The 18559-nt window shown below is 42.2% G+C and overlaps 1 protein-coding gene across 2 annotated transcripts in view; it reads right to left on the reverse strand.

Moving 5' to 3' along the window:
- Positions 1-896: 896 nt before the first annotated feature.
- pmm2 (phosphomannomutase 2) overlaps positions 897-18559 on the reverse strand; it is a 29489-nt gene continuing 11826 nt past the window's right edge. For both annotated transcript variants that reach the window (XM_038819632.1, XM_038819631.1), the window contains exons 4-8: positions 17871-17960; positions 15826-15927; positions 8551-8626; positions 7570-7685; positions 897-3336 (exon numbers count right to left, since the gene is read on the reverse strand). In XM_038819632.1, the coding sequence (XP_038675560.1) occupies positions 3232-3336; positions 7570-7685; positions 8551-8626; positions 15826-15927; positions 17871-17960 (489 nt within the window). In that variant the 3' untranslated portion in view covers positions 897-3231. The remainder of the gene's footprint in view (positions 3337-7569; positions 7686-8550; positions 8627-15825; positions 15928-17870; positions 17961-18559) is intronic.

Genomic DNA, 18559 nt, shown 5'->3' on the forward strand with positions numbered 1-18559 from the left:
TGGGACTGAATTGCGTGTGGTTTGTGTTCCTGTTGGGGGCGCTATTTGTGGAGCAATTCAGGACATACTCATGGGCCAGCACTCTGCCCACATGAATCTGGAGCAATTCTCATTCCTGCTGGCTTTGGATTCACTGGGGCTGGAATTGGTGCTGGAGATCTCGACAGTCTCCAGCTGTTTAAAAGCACTCCACTCCCCACTCACTCATTCCAGCCAAGAAAATAGCTCGGAGGAGACCTGCCCAGAGGTTCATTAACATGGAGCTTGATCAAATATTGGATGCAGTGGAGGAGAGGTTGGGCACCCTCTTCCCCACGGTGAGCAGGAGGCTCCAGCTCACAATCATCAACTGGGCCCAGCGGAGGTGGCTGAGACGGTCAGTGCTGCCAGCTTCACCAGGCAGACCGGCACGTAATGTGGGAAGATGATAAGTAACCTCCTGAGGGCAGCTTGGGTGGGGCAGCTTGGGTGAGTCCCCCCCCCCCCCCCCCCCCCCCCCCCCACTCTGTTCCCCTGGCATCACTCCTGTCCTTCACTCCTCACATCACACACCCAGAAGCCAATCAAAACCCACCTGCCTGCATCTCCCTCACATCCCACCCTGCACCAAATCCTAACTCCAAATGTAATTCTTAATACACAGAGTCCACAGTCTTTCAAAAATACATGACTGTGGCCAGTCTTTCCTGAAATAACTTTTATATCGTTTTTTGTTTGAAAAAGTACAATATCATTAGTGCACAGAATCAGACTCGCACAACGCTTGATATTTCAGTGAATATGCAAAATGGAATATTGTGTGATGCCAAATTTGTTAAGGGCAGCATTGCCTGCGTCTTGCAATTTTTATCGTTGCTTTTTTGAATTGAACAGACACAAGGACACTACAACACTCCTTTCCCCATAATCTATGTTTATTTTTAAAACTTTAGGGCATCAATACATTTCTAAAAAAAAAATGGTTATCAATATCTCACTACATATGGCTAGAGGTAGGATAGTAACATTATTGTAAAATGTAGTATGTGATTGACAGTCATCCTGACAGATGTAAATGTAAACAGATTTCCAAATAGGGAAATTCATTAATTCAAAGACAGAAGAGGATCCGAATTAGGTTTTTGGGGACCCCATAATCATGACTATTGTATAATTATTGTAAAATGCAATATTAGTTAAAAATGAAGATCACATACAGAAGACGGTTCTATGGATTATTACTTGGCACTGTATGAGCATTATTCTGAATTGGAGAAGATTAGCAAAATTACTGCAGGGTTGCTACTGTGGGCTCAGCAACCTTCTAACCCTCACAGCGACTAGCACAAATTAAAAAAAATGCAGAGTCTAGCTCTTAATTGACTCTAAAGTTAATTAATAAAACAAAGGCCCAGACCCACCGAGCAGCAGTAATGATCATTGGATTGCCATTGTGATCAAAAATTCTCAACTCAAACGCTGCTATGCATTTCTACTGAACCGAGCTTCCACAAAACACGGAGGCTCTCTCGGGACTCTGTCAGAGCAGAGAAGAGCCAAGGAAAGATAGGAGGTGTGATTCTCTGTTGCCCGACTTCTATATTGTAATTGGCGATCAGGCAGAAAATCCATTCAGACGCCCAAATTTGGGCCAGCCCCCATCAGCCATGCACCACCCCACAGAAATGGCATAATCCTGTCACACGCCATTGCAATGGTGTTGGCGTGTCATTTGCCGGCCCTCCCGCGATGCACCGCCGTCGATGGGCCTTGTTCCCGACTGCGCAGTTGACGTGCAATCTGAGTGGTCGGGAACCCAACGTGGTGGCTGTGGACTGTGTCCTACGCAGCCACATTATGCCGGGATCCGTGCCGCTGGCCGGGGAGGGCCTCCGGAAGGGCTGGGGTGATTGGTGGGGGGTGGCCAGTGGGGTCACGGATGGCGGGTCAGATCCGCGTGCAACCGGCACCATGTTGTATAGCGCGACTGCTAGCCCCTCACCGGTCCTGGAATCGGTGTGGGTTCAGCTCGGCCGGCACTTAGCAGTTGAAACGAAGAATCCAGCCCAAAATGTTCGTCCTTTTTATAGCACCAGCTGCTTCGACATTAAGTTTAAAGGCCCAGCTTTTGAATGTCATAAATGGGTGTGTATAGGTGGGTATTCTGGTTTGTGGGGTGGTTGGGTCAGGAGGGGCTTGATTGGGTGGTCAGTTGTGTCGTTACCCAGATGTTCAGTCAGATCGGTCAGATAAGGGGCTGGTTTAGCACAGTGGGCTAAACAGCTGGCTTGTAATGCAGAACAAGGCAGCAGCGCGGGTTCAATTCCCATACCGGCTTCCCCGAACAGACGCCGGAATGTGGCGACTAGGGGCATTTCACAGTAACTTCATTGAAGCCTACTTGTGACAAGCAATTATTATTATTTCGATCTATCTAATATTTTCTGGGTAATTATCGCAGTAAATACCGTGGATCGGTCTCAAGTCTCCAACTCTATTCAGAGACATTCCAAGGGGAGTCTTAAGCTGGGAAATTGCCCATCGGAAGGCGAAACTTCCTGGGAATTTACCATGTGGGTCAGCACATCAGGACTTCCACAGGGTCCTATCGCACATCTTCATTCGTACATCCGGATTCAACGATCCTGAGACCGGAGGGTTTTGCCCAAGAATTCAATGTTAAGGAATTACGGTAGAAGTGATAGTTCAGGAAGTAAGGTAGAAGTGACTGTTAAATTTGATGCAAGTAATTTCCAGATTTGTAATCTAGCTGACAAGGTACTTAAAAAAAATAATTGAAAGAATGCCCCATTTGTACAGTAAATGACAACAGCCTTATTCAAGTATACACACCATACTTAGCAAATAAAGAATTCATCCATCTTTCACATCATGTCTAAATACTCAACATGTTATGAGGTAAAAAGTGCAATTTAGAGGATCATTAAGTGGCTATCTTTCACTCCCATTTATTAATCAAATTATTCGTTGCTTAATTTCTACTTGAGATTTTGCCATTAATTTTAATTTTTGGCACCACACCCATTGCTTGCCCAATAGTTACCTAATATTCCACCAAAAAGAGGTTAAGTAAAAAAAATGAGTATCCCCGACGTAACAAAAATCGTTTCTGGATTTTTGTGGAAATGGCCATATACGTTCAGGAAAGTTAGATTTAATTCAAGTATATTTCTTCATTTAGATTATGTGAATTTGGAAAAAATCCACAACTTCATGCGAAGGATTGATCCCTCAGTGGAAAAACAATTCATCACAGATTCTCCTAGTGTTGTCTGGGGATGTCACAGAATGACCTATAGTTCTTGCATCACTGAAGATTTCATAGTCGTTCCCACCCTGCAAAAAAGTAGATTTGTGTTTACGGAAGAATCATAAATAATTTATTGTTAACACATACTCACATGCTTGGCTGCTGGTGATATTTTACAGTGGGATCTTGAGAAACATTTGAACTGAAGGCACAGATGAACATATGGTTTGGAGTGATAGTAGGCTAGGCCATTCGGCCCCTCAAGCCTGCTCTGCCATTCAGTAAGGTCACGGCTGATCTGATTGTGGCCTCAACTCCACTTTCTCCTACCCCCCATAACCTTTGACCCCCTTGCTGGTCAATGGAGGACAAAGGGAATGGTCAATGTAAAATTTCCTCCCACCCCCTGCCCCAAATCTAATGGCTTTGGATGTGTTTTGTTTGGATCCCGATTGAGAACCCAACTATTTGAATTTGTAAAACTGAGGAAATGCTCCAGGATCCCAGGAGTAATAACACTGACCAATAGCCACCTTTTAAACACAATTAACCACATTAACAACAGAGAAATAGCTTTACAGTCAACGTTTACAACACTGAAAGAAGAAACTTTAACTTCTTAAACTTGCCACTATATTCCAATGAATATATTCATTGCAAACCAATATATTTCAAATACCAGTTTTTTTTACTTGCTTTTCTCTATGCTGGATCTTTGGAGAGAATACCTCTCAGGAGCAAACTGAAAAACACCCCGTCAGACTAAAGTTTTATGGTAAACTGCAACTACACACAGGCCTGGCTCCTCCCCTTAATTACATCATCTGGACCCAAAGCATAAGGCATTTTTCTGTCGCCTCCCACAAGATGTCCCATGATCTGTTTAACCAGGACCAAATACAATATCTCTCAAACATTATCTATACTCCAGGGATCTCCAGACCAAAACAATATTCCATTGGCGAGCTATCTGTAAACAAGTAAATGCTTCTCAAATGTTATCAGCAGAACACTCTCCCAGCAAAATCAAGGATCATGGCACCTTAGAACATAGAACAGTACAGCACAGAACAGGCCCTTCGGCCCTCGATGTTGTGCCGAGCAATGATCACCCTACTTAAACCCACATACCCATAACCCAACAATCCCCCCCATTAACCTTACACTACGGGCAATTTAGCATAGCCAATCCACCTAACCCGCACATCTTTGGACTGTGGGAGGAAACCGGAGCACCCGGAGGAAACCCACGCACACACGGGGAGGACGTGCAGACTCCACACAGACAGTGACCCAGCCGGGAATCGAACCTGGGACCCTGGAGCTGTGAAGCACTGATGCTAACCACCATGCTACCGTGAGGCCCCTAATTAACCTTAACCTTAACCTATTAACCTTAATAACAGCTTTAGCAGACATACTGTCTGCATGTATCAACCAGGATTTTTAATAACGCTACTGCAACAAATATAAAATATAACAATTTCTTACATTCATCACTTTACTTACCTGGTTATATTTATCCAACAAGATTGATTTTTGAAATTTAAGCCCAGAAATGTGATGATGTTGCACCACATTCTCCTATTTATCAGTTGATGTTGGTGCACACATTAAGTCAAACAATATTGATATAGGCATAAGAAGCATCTAATAATAATAATATTTATTGTCACAAGTAGGCCTCCATTAACACTGTAATGAAGTTACTGTGAAAAGCCCCTAGTCGCCACATTCCGACGCCTATTCGGATACATAGAGGGAGATTCAGAATATCCAATATACCTAACAGCACGTCGTTCGGGACTTGTGGGGGAAACTGGAGCACCCGGAGGAAACCCACGAAGACACGGGGAGAACGTGCAGACTCTACACAGTCAGCCAAGCCGAGAATCGAACCTGGGACCCTGGAGCTGTGAAGCAACAGTGCTACCCACTGTGCTACCATGCCGCCCACATCTTGAACTACATGAAATAGACATTAAATCCTTTGAATACATAAATAAAGGATCCAATGGTCTTTTACCACACTGCTTTTGTAAAGAACCAGATGCATTTTGGAAAAAAAAAGCAGTAATTTGAGTAACCTGTTGCTACCCACCATCAAACACTGCGTGCTTCTATAAATTCTGTGGTTTTTGAACATGGAGCCATAAGGAACATACTTGCGCTCTTCAGCTCCACATTAAAAAGTGCTTGTTACCACCCTCCACAACCCCACTACATATGTTGGACTATCCTTCTGCTGGAACAGTGTGGCTGAACATTCGAATAGTATTTGTCCACAAGCTAATTGGGCACACACATCAGCCACCTACAGCTCACATTAAACATATGTAAACATGACCCAGGGCTCATCTGGCATTCAGTCTCAGGGCCGACCTTTTCCAACCCTGGGCCTGATCCCAGTACTCAGTTTACACTGGATTTGAGGAAACTGGCAGTCAGTGCCACTGCCTCCAGATAATATGGGTGGTTCAGTAGCACACAAACTTAGAGTTGCATTTTACATGCCCCGAGCTAATGCATTTCCAGCAGGGATGGGGGGCATGCAAAATAGAGCCTGTTTACAACCCACCACCTTCCCACCCCTATATTGAAACAGGCTGCCGATCCAGCACCTTCAAACAGGTTTTCAGGAATCAATGGGGCTTGTTATCGAGCCAATCAGCCCTGATAATACGCCACTCACACCGTAAAACATTTGGCGCAGGCAGCCAGGCGGCCCAATTTTTCATACCTTCTTCAAGGGAGATGGTTCGGGGGTTCAATCTTTGGACAGTGCCCTATAGGGCAGGTGAGGTTTGGGTGGGCTCCATGCTCTTGGGTGGGCAACCTGCCTGACTCTCCTGCCCCAAATCTCCCCCCCCCCCCCCCCCCCCCCCAGGACTGTTCATCCTGCCACCAATAGGAGGGCTCAGAGATCTGAATGAGTAACATTCTGCAACTGAATTTCTGGTTTGTTGCCATGGGCAACAAAGTTTCAAGAGGGCAAAACAATGTTCTTTCCATGCTTGGTTGTCCCGTTTGCTGTTGAAGTGTGTGCTGTATGACTTCAGATATTTACATCCATTTTACACTGGATTTATACTAAATATTGACTTCACTGCATATTCAAGTGAACGGACTCATGATACCTGCATGTAGTCCTCTCAACAGCCTATTATCACAGCAGTGGCCTAATTCACTAAAGAATCCTCTTAATTTTTATGAAATGAGCTTGTTTGTTATCAAAGCTAAATTCAAGCTGTTTAAAGGTTTCTACTAAAAGTATTGCAATGAGATTAAATATTTATAGAACCTTACATTAAAAGTATTGTGTGCCGATTTGAGGTTTCCACATGTCTGCTGCAGTAGGTTGTTGATACTATAGAGTATCACATACCCTACAATGCAGAAGGAGGCCATTTGACCCATCGAATCTGCACCGACCCTCCGACACAGCACCCTACCTTGGCCCACTCCCCCACCCATCCCTGCAATCCCACCTAACCTTTTGCACACCAAGGGGCAATTTAGCATGGCCAATCCATCTAACCTGCACATCTTGGATTGTGGGAGGAAACAGGAGCACCTGAGGAACCCCAGACAGACACAGGGAGAATGGGCAAACTCCACACAGTCACCCATGGCTGAAATTGAACCAGGGTCCCTGCGCTGTGAGGCAGCAGTGCTAGCCAGTGTGCCACCATGCCGCCCCCTTCAAAATACTTCCAAACAATAAAAGTTATTCATCTGGTTTTCTTTCAAAATAAAGCAGCATCATTTTAGCTTCAAGGAGACCAATTCTTTGTGATTCTTCCTTTCTGTGTTATGGCGTGAATATTCAGAGGCATAAGATGATTTCCCCACATGCTGCAGAGTTTTAACTTCACAGTGTGTGTTCTTTGACCCTATCAGGTTCCCTGCCTGAAAACCAGGAGCAAGAAACCAGCTTTGGGTATGATTTTATTTTTGGGGTGGGGGGGTTGTTATTTTTGTGGGTGGGGAAAAAAAAGAGGACACAAGAGGATGCACTCTGGCACCATCCTGACCCACAAGTGCTTAACATGTCCTTGAAGCTGACCTTATCTTGCCTGGGAAGTCCTGCTGCCCAACTGTAAAACCTGTAAAGCAGGTTAAAACAGGATGGCAGCCAAAACAAAATATTTAAGCTATCCACCCGCCTCCGGAGAGTGGATCTGCTATCAGCCCCTTGCCACATCTTCGTAAGTAAAACCTGAAATTGGCTGGTTAGGGGTCAGAGTTTATAATTTTAAAATTTTCAGCCCGACCCAAGAATCTGCTTGTGCTCAAACTTTCACCACGTGTTTACTCACTGGTGAGGTTTTATCACCAAAGAAATGGATGGTTTTGTAGTTGTCACTTTCGAGAAGTCCCAGACAGTATCGCTTATCCCACCCGTCAGGAAACACATCAAAGCTGATCTGTCCACCTAGGAGAGAGATGAAAACAAAACAGGTTAGAAATTACATTATATATTTCCCCTCACAAAGCATTATTGGCGACAAATTCTGAAACCCTGGTGCCTTAATAAAGTAAAAATAAATAATACAAGCAATGTAGATTTGTATTAGTATATTTAAGGGTTCAATACATATCCACTGGGAATTTCTTCAGGTGTTCTCTGAACTAGTCACCACAACTTCACCCAGAAAACTAGACTGCTACGTAAATAGAGTTTGGCCAATCTTCTGAAATTACGTTAGCTAATTGGTGAACCCCAGAGGAAATTCCTGGTGACCGTCTTAATGTGGTGAAGCCAAGGTTGATGTGTAAACTGGGCTGTTGCTGGTTCAAATCAATCTGTAGACCCTTAGTACCTAGTGATTTGAGACCAAAAATGCGGAGCACAGATTAAATAGGTTGGATTTCAAAATACAACTGAGAGAAAATTACAACAGTGCACCTCATGAAAGCATAAATGCATCTCATGAAAGCATAAAATGTCTTCAATAATGCAGTTTCAATTTATTATTACTGGTGTCACTCTCATTATTTCTGTAGAAAACCATAAGGTGCAGATTGTAAAAACTAACAGTACATCTGCCCTCACTGCAATTGCTATTCATATAGTGAACCGATCACAATAATCTCTAAATGGTCAATATACATCAGTTAAATAAATATCTAACTGCAGAAAATCACTGATCTGCAACTTTGCCAAAGATACAAAAAGAAAAATCCATAAAACATATTGCTGTAGCTCAGTTTTTTGTTTCATAGGGCTTTATTATTAGAGTACATTTTCCTCCACAGTCTCACTGCTATGGCATTGGGAAAAAATAAAATTAATTTACCTATAGAAAAAGCGAGGCTCCTCCCTGCAAATTCTCTTCGTAAATCGGCGACAAATGTTTCTCTGATCTTTTCTTTCTGTTGTAAGACAAAGCACAATTGTAGAACATTTCAAAATATTTGTTCACTCTGCAAGTTCAGTAGGATCAACTGAAATTTTCTATAGGTGCTGGTGAATTGGATCAGGCCAGATTTCATGTCACCTGTGCTGGCTGTTTTAGGGAGTGCTTTTTTTAAACTCCAAAACTTGCTCAGCTTGATAAGTTCCAGCCTGACAGAATAGCCATAATTTAACTGAATGGTAGGACAGGCTCAATGGGTTAATTGGCTTTTCTGGTTGCATTTTACAAATATGATAATTGGTCAGCAGATTATTGGAACGGTACAATGACTAGATCATAGAACAGAAGGTCAATTTACAGGAGCTACTGCAAAAAGAAATGGTTGTTTAAACCTCCACAAAATTACAAAGCAATAGTTAAATATTCAGTTTCTCTGAAGTTTACCGACCCTAGGTTTGGACCAGGAGAAAATCCTCTTCTACAACCTAATTATTTAATAAACGATTCCTAATGCTTGCTACAATGCTTATGATGTATTACAATGCTTATGATACACTGAAGGAACTGCACCATGTCCTTTAATACTGAAATACAATAGCGCTGTGGTACCAATTTTAGCTGATGCTTAAAGAAACTTACAATATGCAGAAACAGAAAAGTATTATATTGAAATTGGAGTCTAAACAGTGCACACTTTCAGTGCAGATCTACAGCACCACCATGTGACCATAGCTGGATAATATATTTATATTACAATTAGGAACATTTTAGGCTAGCACAAAATCACAAGATAAATAGTGAGCTCTGAATGGCCTACTTTTGTTTCTAGAGCTATTTGACCGACCTTAGTTCATCCATCCGGAAAGATGCTACAGTTCTCCTTTCATAATATCCAAAACAGCTTAATCTCCACTACAGTGGTCAGAATTCTATTCCATATATTTATACTATTCTGTGTGACATTCCTATCCGCAGATCTAACTATCTTTTAACAGTGTAAATCTCTGCTGCCTTGACCTATCATGTTTGGTTGAAGTCGTATTCTGCATTAACATGTTTCTTTGTGTTATACGACTTGATATATCTTTGTATAACCCTACAAGATCACTGCTTAATCATTACATTTAAAGGCTGCAGCACCCATGTTTCTCCAATCTTTCCTTATAACTTAGTCTTTTTACATCAGGGTATTCTCTCATCCACCTCAGAACTGGAATATTTCCCTCCCACTTTAGTCACCAGAATAGAATATATCACTCAGGTGTGGTCCGTTCAGAACACAACACAGTTTGAGCATGACTTGCCTCAATTATACCAGCAGTATAGTTCTGCATTCTATCTTGTGCAGATAATGGCACTTTTGTTGATTCAACATTTTGAATAAATTATTTTGTAGCTAATGAGCTGACTCTTCAAATTTCAAATGTAACTTCTAGTTTGGACGTAAAAATGGGGTGACATGGTGGCCTAGTGGTTAGCACTGCTGCCTCACGGCACCAAGGATCCAGGTTCGCATCCCAGCCCTGGGTCACTGTCCGTGTGGAGTTTGCACTTTCTCCCCATGTCTGCGTGGGTTTCCTCCTACAGTCCAAAAATGTGCAGGTTAGATGGATTGGCCATACTAAACTACCCCTTAGTGTCCAAAAGATTAGGCGGGGTTATAGGGTGGAGGCGAGGGCTTACGTAGGGTGCTCCTACAGAGGGCCAGTGCAGACTCGATGGGATGAATGGTCTCCTTCTGTACTGTAAATTCTATTAAATAAAGAATCTGGAAGATTATGTGAACAAAATGCAAGAAACAACTGTTCAGAGGTGAGAGAATAAAACGTGCAAAAGTGAGTAACTGTAGATAGCCAGTGTACCAGCGATTCTGAAGTGAGGACCAATAGCTTTCAATGTAGAAAGTAACCTGAAGAATTTTTATTTTTTTTAAAAACTCTTGCTACCATGGTGTATAATAATAATAATCACTTATTGTCACAAATAGGCTTCAATGAAGTTACTGTGAAAAGCCCGTCGCCACATTCCAGTGCCTGCTCGGGGAGGCCAGTACGGGAATTGACCCTGTACTGCTGGCCTTGTTCTGCATTACAAACCGGCTGTTTGGCCCACTGTGCTAAACCAGAAATTTGCAATATAAAAAAGGCACATTAAACATCTCTCTAATACATCAAAATAGCTAGCATCTAAGTACATTCTGAACAAGTGACTCTTCAAATTTCAAATATAACTTCTAGTTTGGACGTAGAAATGGGGTGAAATGGTGGCCTAGTGGTTAGCACTGCTGCCTTTACATTCTAAACTTGCTTGGTAGATTAATATCTATCACCTTTCATTTAATGAAGAATCACCAAAACATGCGCTAATGTTCGTGGTGCCTTCCTGATAACCAGCCCAATTAAAATCAGCCAAACGAGTGAAAACTGGGGATGGAAGTTGGATAATTCCACTATCAGTAAAGTCTAAAAAGGCTGGGAACCCGCTCTCTTGGAAAAAAGTATTTAAAATTGTACTGGGGTTTGATAGGATAGATGCAAGAAAGATGTTTTCAATTGTATTGGGAAATCCCAACACTAGAAGATCATAAATATGGTAGTCACTAATCCATGCATTAGTTATTACACAATTTCAATATCCTACTTTGAAATCTTTTATTAAAACTTGATAATAGATAACAGAGTGAAGTCCAGATGCATAATCAAAATCTGGTGTGTGATCACAATCAAAACTCAAGGGTTGGATCAGTCTTGAACAGATCATATGCAATTTTGGGGAATGTTATTCAAGTTGAGCAAGGACTGGAAGAATGTTAAATGAGACTTGTGTAGAGTAGAACAGAGATATGCAGCATTTTTGAGGATTTGAAGTTTGAGGATAGTGGAGAGGAGGCCAACCAAAACAAGTTTTACGGTGAAGTAGGCATGAGAGAAAGTTTCAAATGTGGATGAGTTAATGCAGAAGAGGTGGAAGATGGGCAATCCTGGTTCCTGCTGGGACAATCCAAGTACAACCTGAGGCAATGGTTAGGATAGGCAACAGAGATGGTGGCAAAGGTATAGTCGTTCGAACAATTACTGAAGACAATGGCTTCAGTAATCCGAATATACAATTGGGAGGCATTACATCTCATCCAAGACTTCATGCCAGACAGCAGACTGACAGGGCAGGCATTGAATGTTTCAAGAGATTTGGTCCATCTCAACACTTGAGGAGAAGTCAATCACCACTTAAGCTGGTCAGTTGGGGATAAGCAATACATACAATCTTGCTAGTGTCACCTGCATCCCAAGAACCAACTGAAAAAGATAGTTAATAGAATAATTACAGTCAATGTGGAAACTGACCCAATGCTTTTAGATTTATTTGCTGAGGGGAGGCACATAGTTGAGAAGAAGAAGAGACCAAGGATGACTTTCTTAGGGAACCCCAAAGGTACTGCTGGAAGGAAACTCATTGCTACAAATGTTCTGATTATGACAGTGGAGAGTGGAAATAGAGGAGGGAATAATGCACTAGAGTTACAGTCACAGCATCTCATTTATGTCTTTCGTTAAAGACAATTTGGGGTTGTGGAAAGAGCAGAAACCCAATTGAAGCAGAGTTGATGAGATAGGCAGAGGTATTAAAGAAAACAACATGATCGAAGATCTTGGAGAGAAAAGAGTGGTTTAGAGGTGAGGCTGTGAGGAAGAGAAAGAGGCTGAGCAGTGGTTTTGCATAGAGAAGGGTGATGCAGGAAGAAAATAAACCATTTACAACGTCAACTAGCATGGGGAGGCTGGGGGGGGGGGGGGGCACTAGATTGATAGTTGGATGATCAGGGCTTCACTGGGAATGGGATTGAGAGAGCAGAAGGTCTGTCTCATACATAGATGAGCTTTAGGAGGGCATGGATGGAGATGGTGGGTAAAACTAGAGATGCAAAGTTTTGGTCTACAGTAAAAAGGCAACTTGTAACAGAAACCACACTACCTCAATTATAATACACAAGGACAGTGATTTCCGCCAAATACTTTAGGATAGGAGGTCTGCGAGTAGATTTCAAGTGAGCCATCAAAACTCACCACCTTGTCAAAAAGGGCAAAAATGACCACAAATTTAAAAACTAAACTGAATGATCAAGTACTGATTGCAGGCCTCTTTCAACTGAAATAAATCTCTGTAAACTGGTAACGAGTTTTTAAGAGTAGCAGTTTAGATAATCAAGTATGAAAATATTATGGAGGAGAAACAGATTATAGACAATTGGAAGATCCCAGAGATATACATATGTTAATGTATAGTCAAGGAAATTGATGGAGGCAGATAGCCGAATACATAGAAGACATTATTAACAACAACAAAGGTTTAATTGACCAGTCCCTGAAAAGCCAGGAGAGGCAGTTACCATCTAGCAGTACCAGAAAGCAGACAGGAGAGTTTTCAGCCACCAAGACAGAAGGTCAAGTTTATAGCGAACAAGCTTATAAGTCTTGGAGCCAAGGCAGCTGCACAGATTTGAACCTCATCCCTTGTATTGTGTGGTAACTATAGCTGTTTATTCAATTTGAAATTAAAATAAATAAATAATCTTTATTGTCACAAGTAGGCTTACATGAATACTGCAATGAAGTTACTGTGAAATGTCCCTAGTCCCCACATTCCGACGCCTGTTCGGGTACACGGAGGGAGAATTCAGAATTCTCAGTTGGTACGGGAATTGAACCCGTACGGTAAAGTCGGAGGGAAGGAACCAGAGGAAGCACAATTCAGAACAAGGCCTCAACGGTAGTTCAGGCAAAAGTTACGCGTATGGTATCAACAGCTGCAACGGCAATGAAGGCTGTAGCAGTAAGGAGATCCCCAGTCGTCGAGGTTACCATGTCACTGGAAGTGGACCTACCCCATGCCAAGGACCGTGCGTATGCTGATGTACAAGAGCATACCAATAAAAGAAGTCCGCACCAGGCTTCTGCTTAGAGGAAACTAGCAACCCCCCCCCCACCACACAGACAAGCCCTGCGGCGAGGTGATGGGAACAGTACCAGGAGAACTGGAAGTCCCTATCTTCAGACTCTTGCAGTCTGGCACCCAGGCGGTGGAGTTTGATACAGTCATCTCAGTCTTGAAATAGGAACAGGAGTGTGTTTTGACACATTTCCTCAGGAATCCACTCTGCTCACCTGACATGGAAAAGGTGCCCTAAAATAGTCTGTTCTGTCTCCAACCTGGTTCGAATCCAGTAGGCTCATCAACCTAGTGCAGAAATTAAGGCTAAACTGAATTTTGGAACCTGGAATGTATGAACCCTCATGGATAATGCGCAAAACAATCGATCGGAACGGAGAACTGCCCTTGTTGCCTGTGAACCCAGGCACTTCAACATCGATATTACTGCCCTGCAAGAGACCCAAAGAGCAGGTGAAGATTACATCTTCTTCTGGAGAGAAAAACTGGAGAATCAGGCTAGAGTCATGAGCGGCCAGAATGCATGGAATTGGTATCGCCATCAAGAATAAGAGTCAACTGAATCTTACCCTCCGTCTACAACTTGCCAAGAACCAGCAGTCATGAGTGCCTATCCCCAACACATGATGCCAACAGTGAGTCCAAAGAAGGCTTCATCCCAGCTTATTAATTTTATGGGGGCCTTTAAACTCTCTGCCTTACGACAGCTAATGCCGTTAAAAGAAGAGGCATGTCTCCTTCACTCCTTTTCTTTTACACTTCTCGATTGGAGCCGAGGACCTGCTTCACCTTCTGAATCTTGCCTGCCTGAGTCAGGAAGGTCAGGTGAGAGAAGCACTTTAGAATTTTAAGCACAGATAAGTCAATATGGAGTGGCAATTGCCAGATTGCCCCTCTGAGGTAATTATGGCCCATTAATGTTTGTTTAATTGTACAACTAATTTCAAACAGAAAAAATACTTCAGATTAAAAGCGAAGTGTGGTTGGGGGGGGGGGGGGGGGGGGGGGGGTGCTCTGTTGCAAAATAGTTGAAATTCTCTGCTTCAGGAGGTAAAGTGGTCGCCAAGAAAATATCTTAAGCTGAAATGCCAGTTTAGCTTATACTTAGCACAGGACATCACCTTGGTAAAGGAGGTGAAGCCAGTGCCAGAAATGGCTGGCTAGAGGTTTGCCAAACATCTGATTGCCACTATAATACCAGCTAGAACGCATTTAAAAATATGGTATTTTGGTGGCTAGCCCCTCAACTAACGCCCTCTTTGACCAGCAATCAGCTATTTGGCAGTAAGCATGCACTGATGTCTATTTCAGATGTTGTTTAAAGAGATACTGAGTACTTCATGTTCAGTGCTGCTAAAGCTGTGAAGAGGAGCTTGGAGTCATACTGAGACACCCTCTTGGGAAACCTTTGTCATGACTTAACCAACATAGAGCTATACTATTCCAGAAATTCTCTGAGGGCTTCACCTAAAAATAATAAGTGGCATGCTACTGGTACACCTTTAGGGGTGCCCAGGATAAAGTGAGTGCTTGGAAATTGACATCTTGCTTGGGGTCTACCTCGGTCCGATGAAGAACAGGAAGCCAAGAAAAGCAGCACCAGCTACTGCAGAAGATAGGGACAGGAGGATCAGGTGGTGCCCTCCCCCCTCCCCGAGATACTTCCTCTGGAAGTCTTCCACAAAGACCTCCAGTACCGCATCTAAGAACCTGTGCACTCTCCACCACCCCAAGCCATCTTACATCAGGCAGGTTCAAATTCTGGTAATAAGCAATCAGGACAAGAATTGTGTGTTAAATTCAGATATTAAAACAGGTGCATCTTGAGGACAGCACAGTGGCTAGCACTGCTGCCCCACAGCACCAGGGACCTGGATTTGATTCAGACCTTGGCTGACTGTGTGGAGTTTGCATGCTTTCCCCATGTCTGCTCCGGTATCTTCCAGGTGCTCCGATTTCTCCCACAGAACAAAGACGTGCAGGTTAGATGGATTAGCTATGCTAAATTACCCCTTAGTATTAAAAGATGTGGGTTACGGGGTTGTGGAACAAGGCCGAGGCCTAGGTAGGGTGCTTTTCCTTCTACACTGTAGGGATTCTATGAATAGCACTGCACCCATTTTGCGCCTATTTTCACCATTTGGCCAAAATAAACCTTGAAGTTTCTGACTAGAAATTCAATCTGAAGATTAATTGGTGTCCTCAAACCTGTTTCCTCCATCTTCAACAGATCATCCAAGAGTTATATGTTTTTTCTAATGAACTCACTTTGTCAAGTTCAAAGAATTCAATACGTTCTTCTTGGCTGCAATTTCTCCCGATTGGACTGATGTTCAGCATTCCATTACGGAACTCAATAAAGGTGCCTCTGTGAAAGATACAAAGCTTTAGACAGTCACTAATCATCACTAATGATTAAACTATTGTAAAGTTTGAATTGGATAGCACTGTAAAATAACTTCAGTACAAATTATCAGTCCATCTATAATGAGGTGCTTTAATAAAATGTTAACATATTGAATACATTTTTAAAAGTATGACTTCTATTTTCCTAAATATTGGTGTATTGGGCAGTGCGGTAGCACAGGGGTTAGCACTGTTGCTTCACATCGCCAGAGTCCCAGGTTCCATTCCTGGCTTGGGTCACTGCCTGTGAGGAGTCTGCATGGGTTTCCTCCAGGTACTCCGGTTTCTTCCCACAAGTGCTGAAAGACATGCTGTTAGATAATTATGGACATTCTGAATTCTCCCTCCATGTACCCGAACAGTTGCCGGAATGTGGTGACTAGGGGAGTTTCACAATAACTTCATTGCAGTGTTAATGTAAGCCTACTTGTGACAATAAAGATTACTACAAATTTATTCCACCAAATAGTCTAAAAGGCCAACTACCACATGCAAGCCAACATTGGAATGTCCAGATTCAGAAGCTAAAACGTACAGTTGTAGCATGGTGTCAGGAGGGGAGAATTAATGTTATTGGAGCACTGGGGCAGGAGTTAACTAAAGGGGCTGTGGGGAAAGGTTTAAACCAATATGGGATTGAATAGGGTAGAGCAATAGGGCTGCTTGGAACAAAGAGTATTCATAATAAGAAACTTAAATTGTTTAACAGGACAAAATAATAAAAATGGGCCAGGGTGCAGGAACACGAATGAGGAAGAATTCCCAACAAGGGAATCCAAACTAAACTTCACCAACTTTAAGAATCAAAATGAAGGAATTCAATCATCAAAATAGAAAGTAGTGACATAAAATCAGTAACCAGCAGAATCGCCACTAGGTCAGGATTAGCAATTAAACATTCCAGATTACAACATGCTAACGGAGGATATGGGGCAATTGACACAGCAGCTAGAACATAAAGAATTACAGAGAGAAGTTATCTTAAAAGTATTAATTTGTATTGAATTGAAGAATAGCAAGTAATTTGTTACACCAGTGGGAGTAATTATAGATTACCAATGAAGAAATCAAGAATACTATTTGTAGAGATGTATTAACAAAAAATATAATTCATGGGGATTTGAAGTATTCTATAGTGGTAAGAGAAAAATGCTTGAGAAAGTGAAAGCATTTTGCAGTGTGTTTTCTGCCTGTCTTCTCAGTCTCGCTACTCCAACAAAGGAAACAATATTTAAGCTGGTTCCAGATAATAAAGTTTACAGGTAATCAAAATTAGGAGAACATTTGGAGAGCAGTAGCCACAATATATTTTTGCTCAGAACATTCTATGATAATAGTTATAATCATTACAAGATAACTGAAACACGATTTATTATATATAGCAAGTTAAAAGGTAAATATTCACAGTTTAAATGCAAAGAAATATTTGCAACTAGGACTATAGATCTAAAATTGGAAATATTTAGATAAGAGACAGAAAAGGTACAATTCAGTTGGGAAAAATTGTGCATTGCTGATTTGACATTTTCTGGCTGTATCGAGAGATTAGACTGAATTTCAAACTTAGAAAAGGCATTTAGCACTTAAAGGGTGTTGCATTAAAAAAACAGAGCAAATACATAAAAAGCTAAAGGGGAGAATAGAAAGGTTAAAGCATGAATGTAAATTAGCACAAAAGAGGAATAATCACTCAGATTTTGCACATTAGTATTAAGCCAAGCAGTACAAATGAATTTATTCAAAAAAAAGATAAACTTAATGCTCATGTCTGAAGATCCTTGGATAAGAAAGAACAGATGGTCTGACTATAACCTACCAAACTTCTTAGCAAAAGAAAAAGAATGTTTCAGAAGGCTGGACACTGTCAAATAAAACTTCCTTCTTTGAGAAAAAAAAGTTCTTACCTTTTTTTTAGGCAGCTTAATCTTGGCCATATAATTTAGACAGTAGTTGATCAGGTCCTGCAGTACTTCCTCACCAACATAGCTCTGGATGCTCTAAAAATGGCATGTAAAACAAAACTGCAGTGAAGTACATTTGAGATTACGTACAAATACAGTGGGCTGGATTTTAAACACCTGGGGCTGGGCTGGAGACCTGGTAGTGCAGTGTGTTGGTCAGATGCTTTTTAACCCACCAACTACACTACCCTATTGCTTCTGGGTTTTCTGACCAATGAATGCAAGTAGGAGTGACAGGAACCCATGAGTCAATTTCAACTTCAGAATTTAAAGCAATATTGCAAACATGTAACGAAATGTATATTTGGAGTCAGGAGCACTATCCAATCCATAGAATCCCTACAGTGCAGGAGACGGCCTTTCGGCTCATCAAGACTGCACCAGCCTGCCGAAAGAGCACTCTACTTCGGCCACTCGCCTATCCTGTCCCTGTAAACGCATAACCCCCCCCCTAACCTGCACATCTTTGGACTGTGAGAGGAAACTGCAGCACCCGGAAGAAATTCATGCAGATATGGGGAGAACGTACAAACTTCACAGTCACCCAAGACCAAAATTGAACCCGGGTCCCTGGCGCTGTGAAGCAGCAGTGCTAATCACTGTGCGCCTGGTAGAATGGAGTACAGATGCACCTT

The sequence above is a fragment of the Scyliorhinus canicula genome, chromosome 15, assembly GCF_902713615.1.
Source record: "Scyliorhinus canicula chromosome 15, sScyCan1.1, whole genome shotgun sequence".
Classification (NCBI taxonomy): domain Eukaryota; kingdom Metazoa; phylum Chordata; class Chondrichthyes; order Carcharhiniformes; family Scyliorhinidae; genus Scyliorhinus; species Scyliorhinus canicula.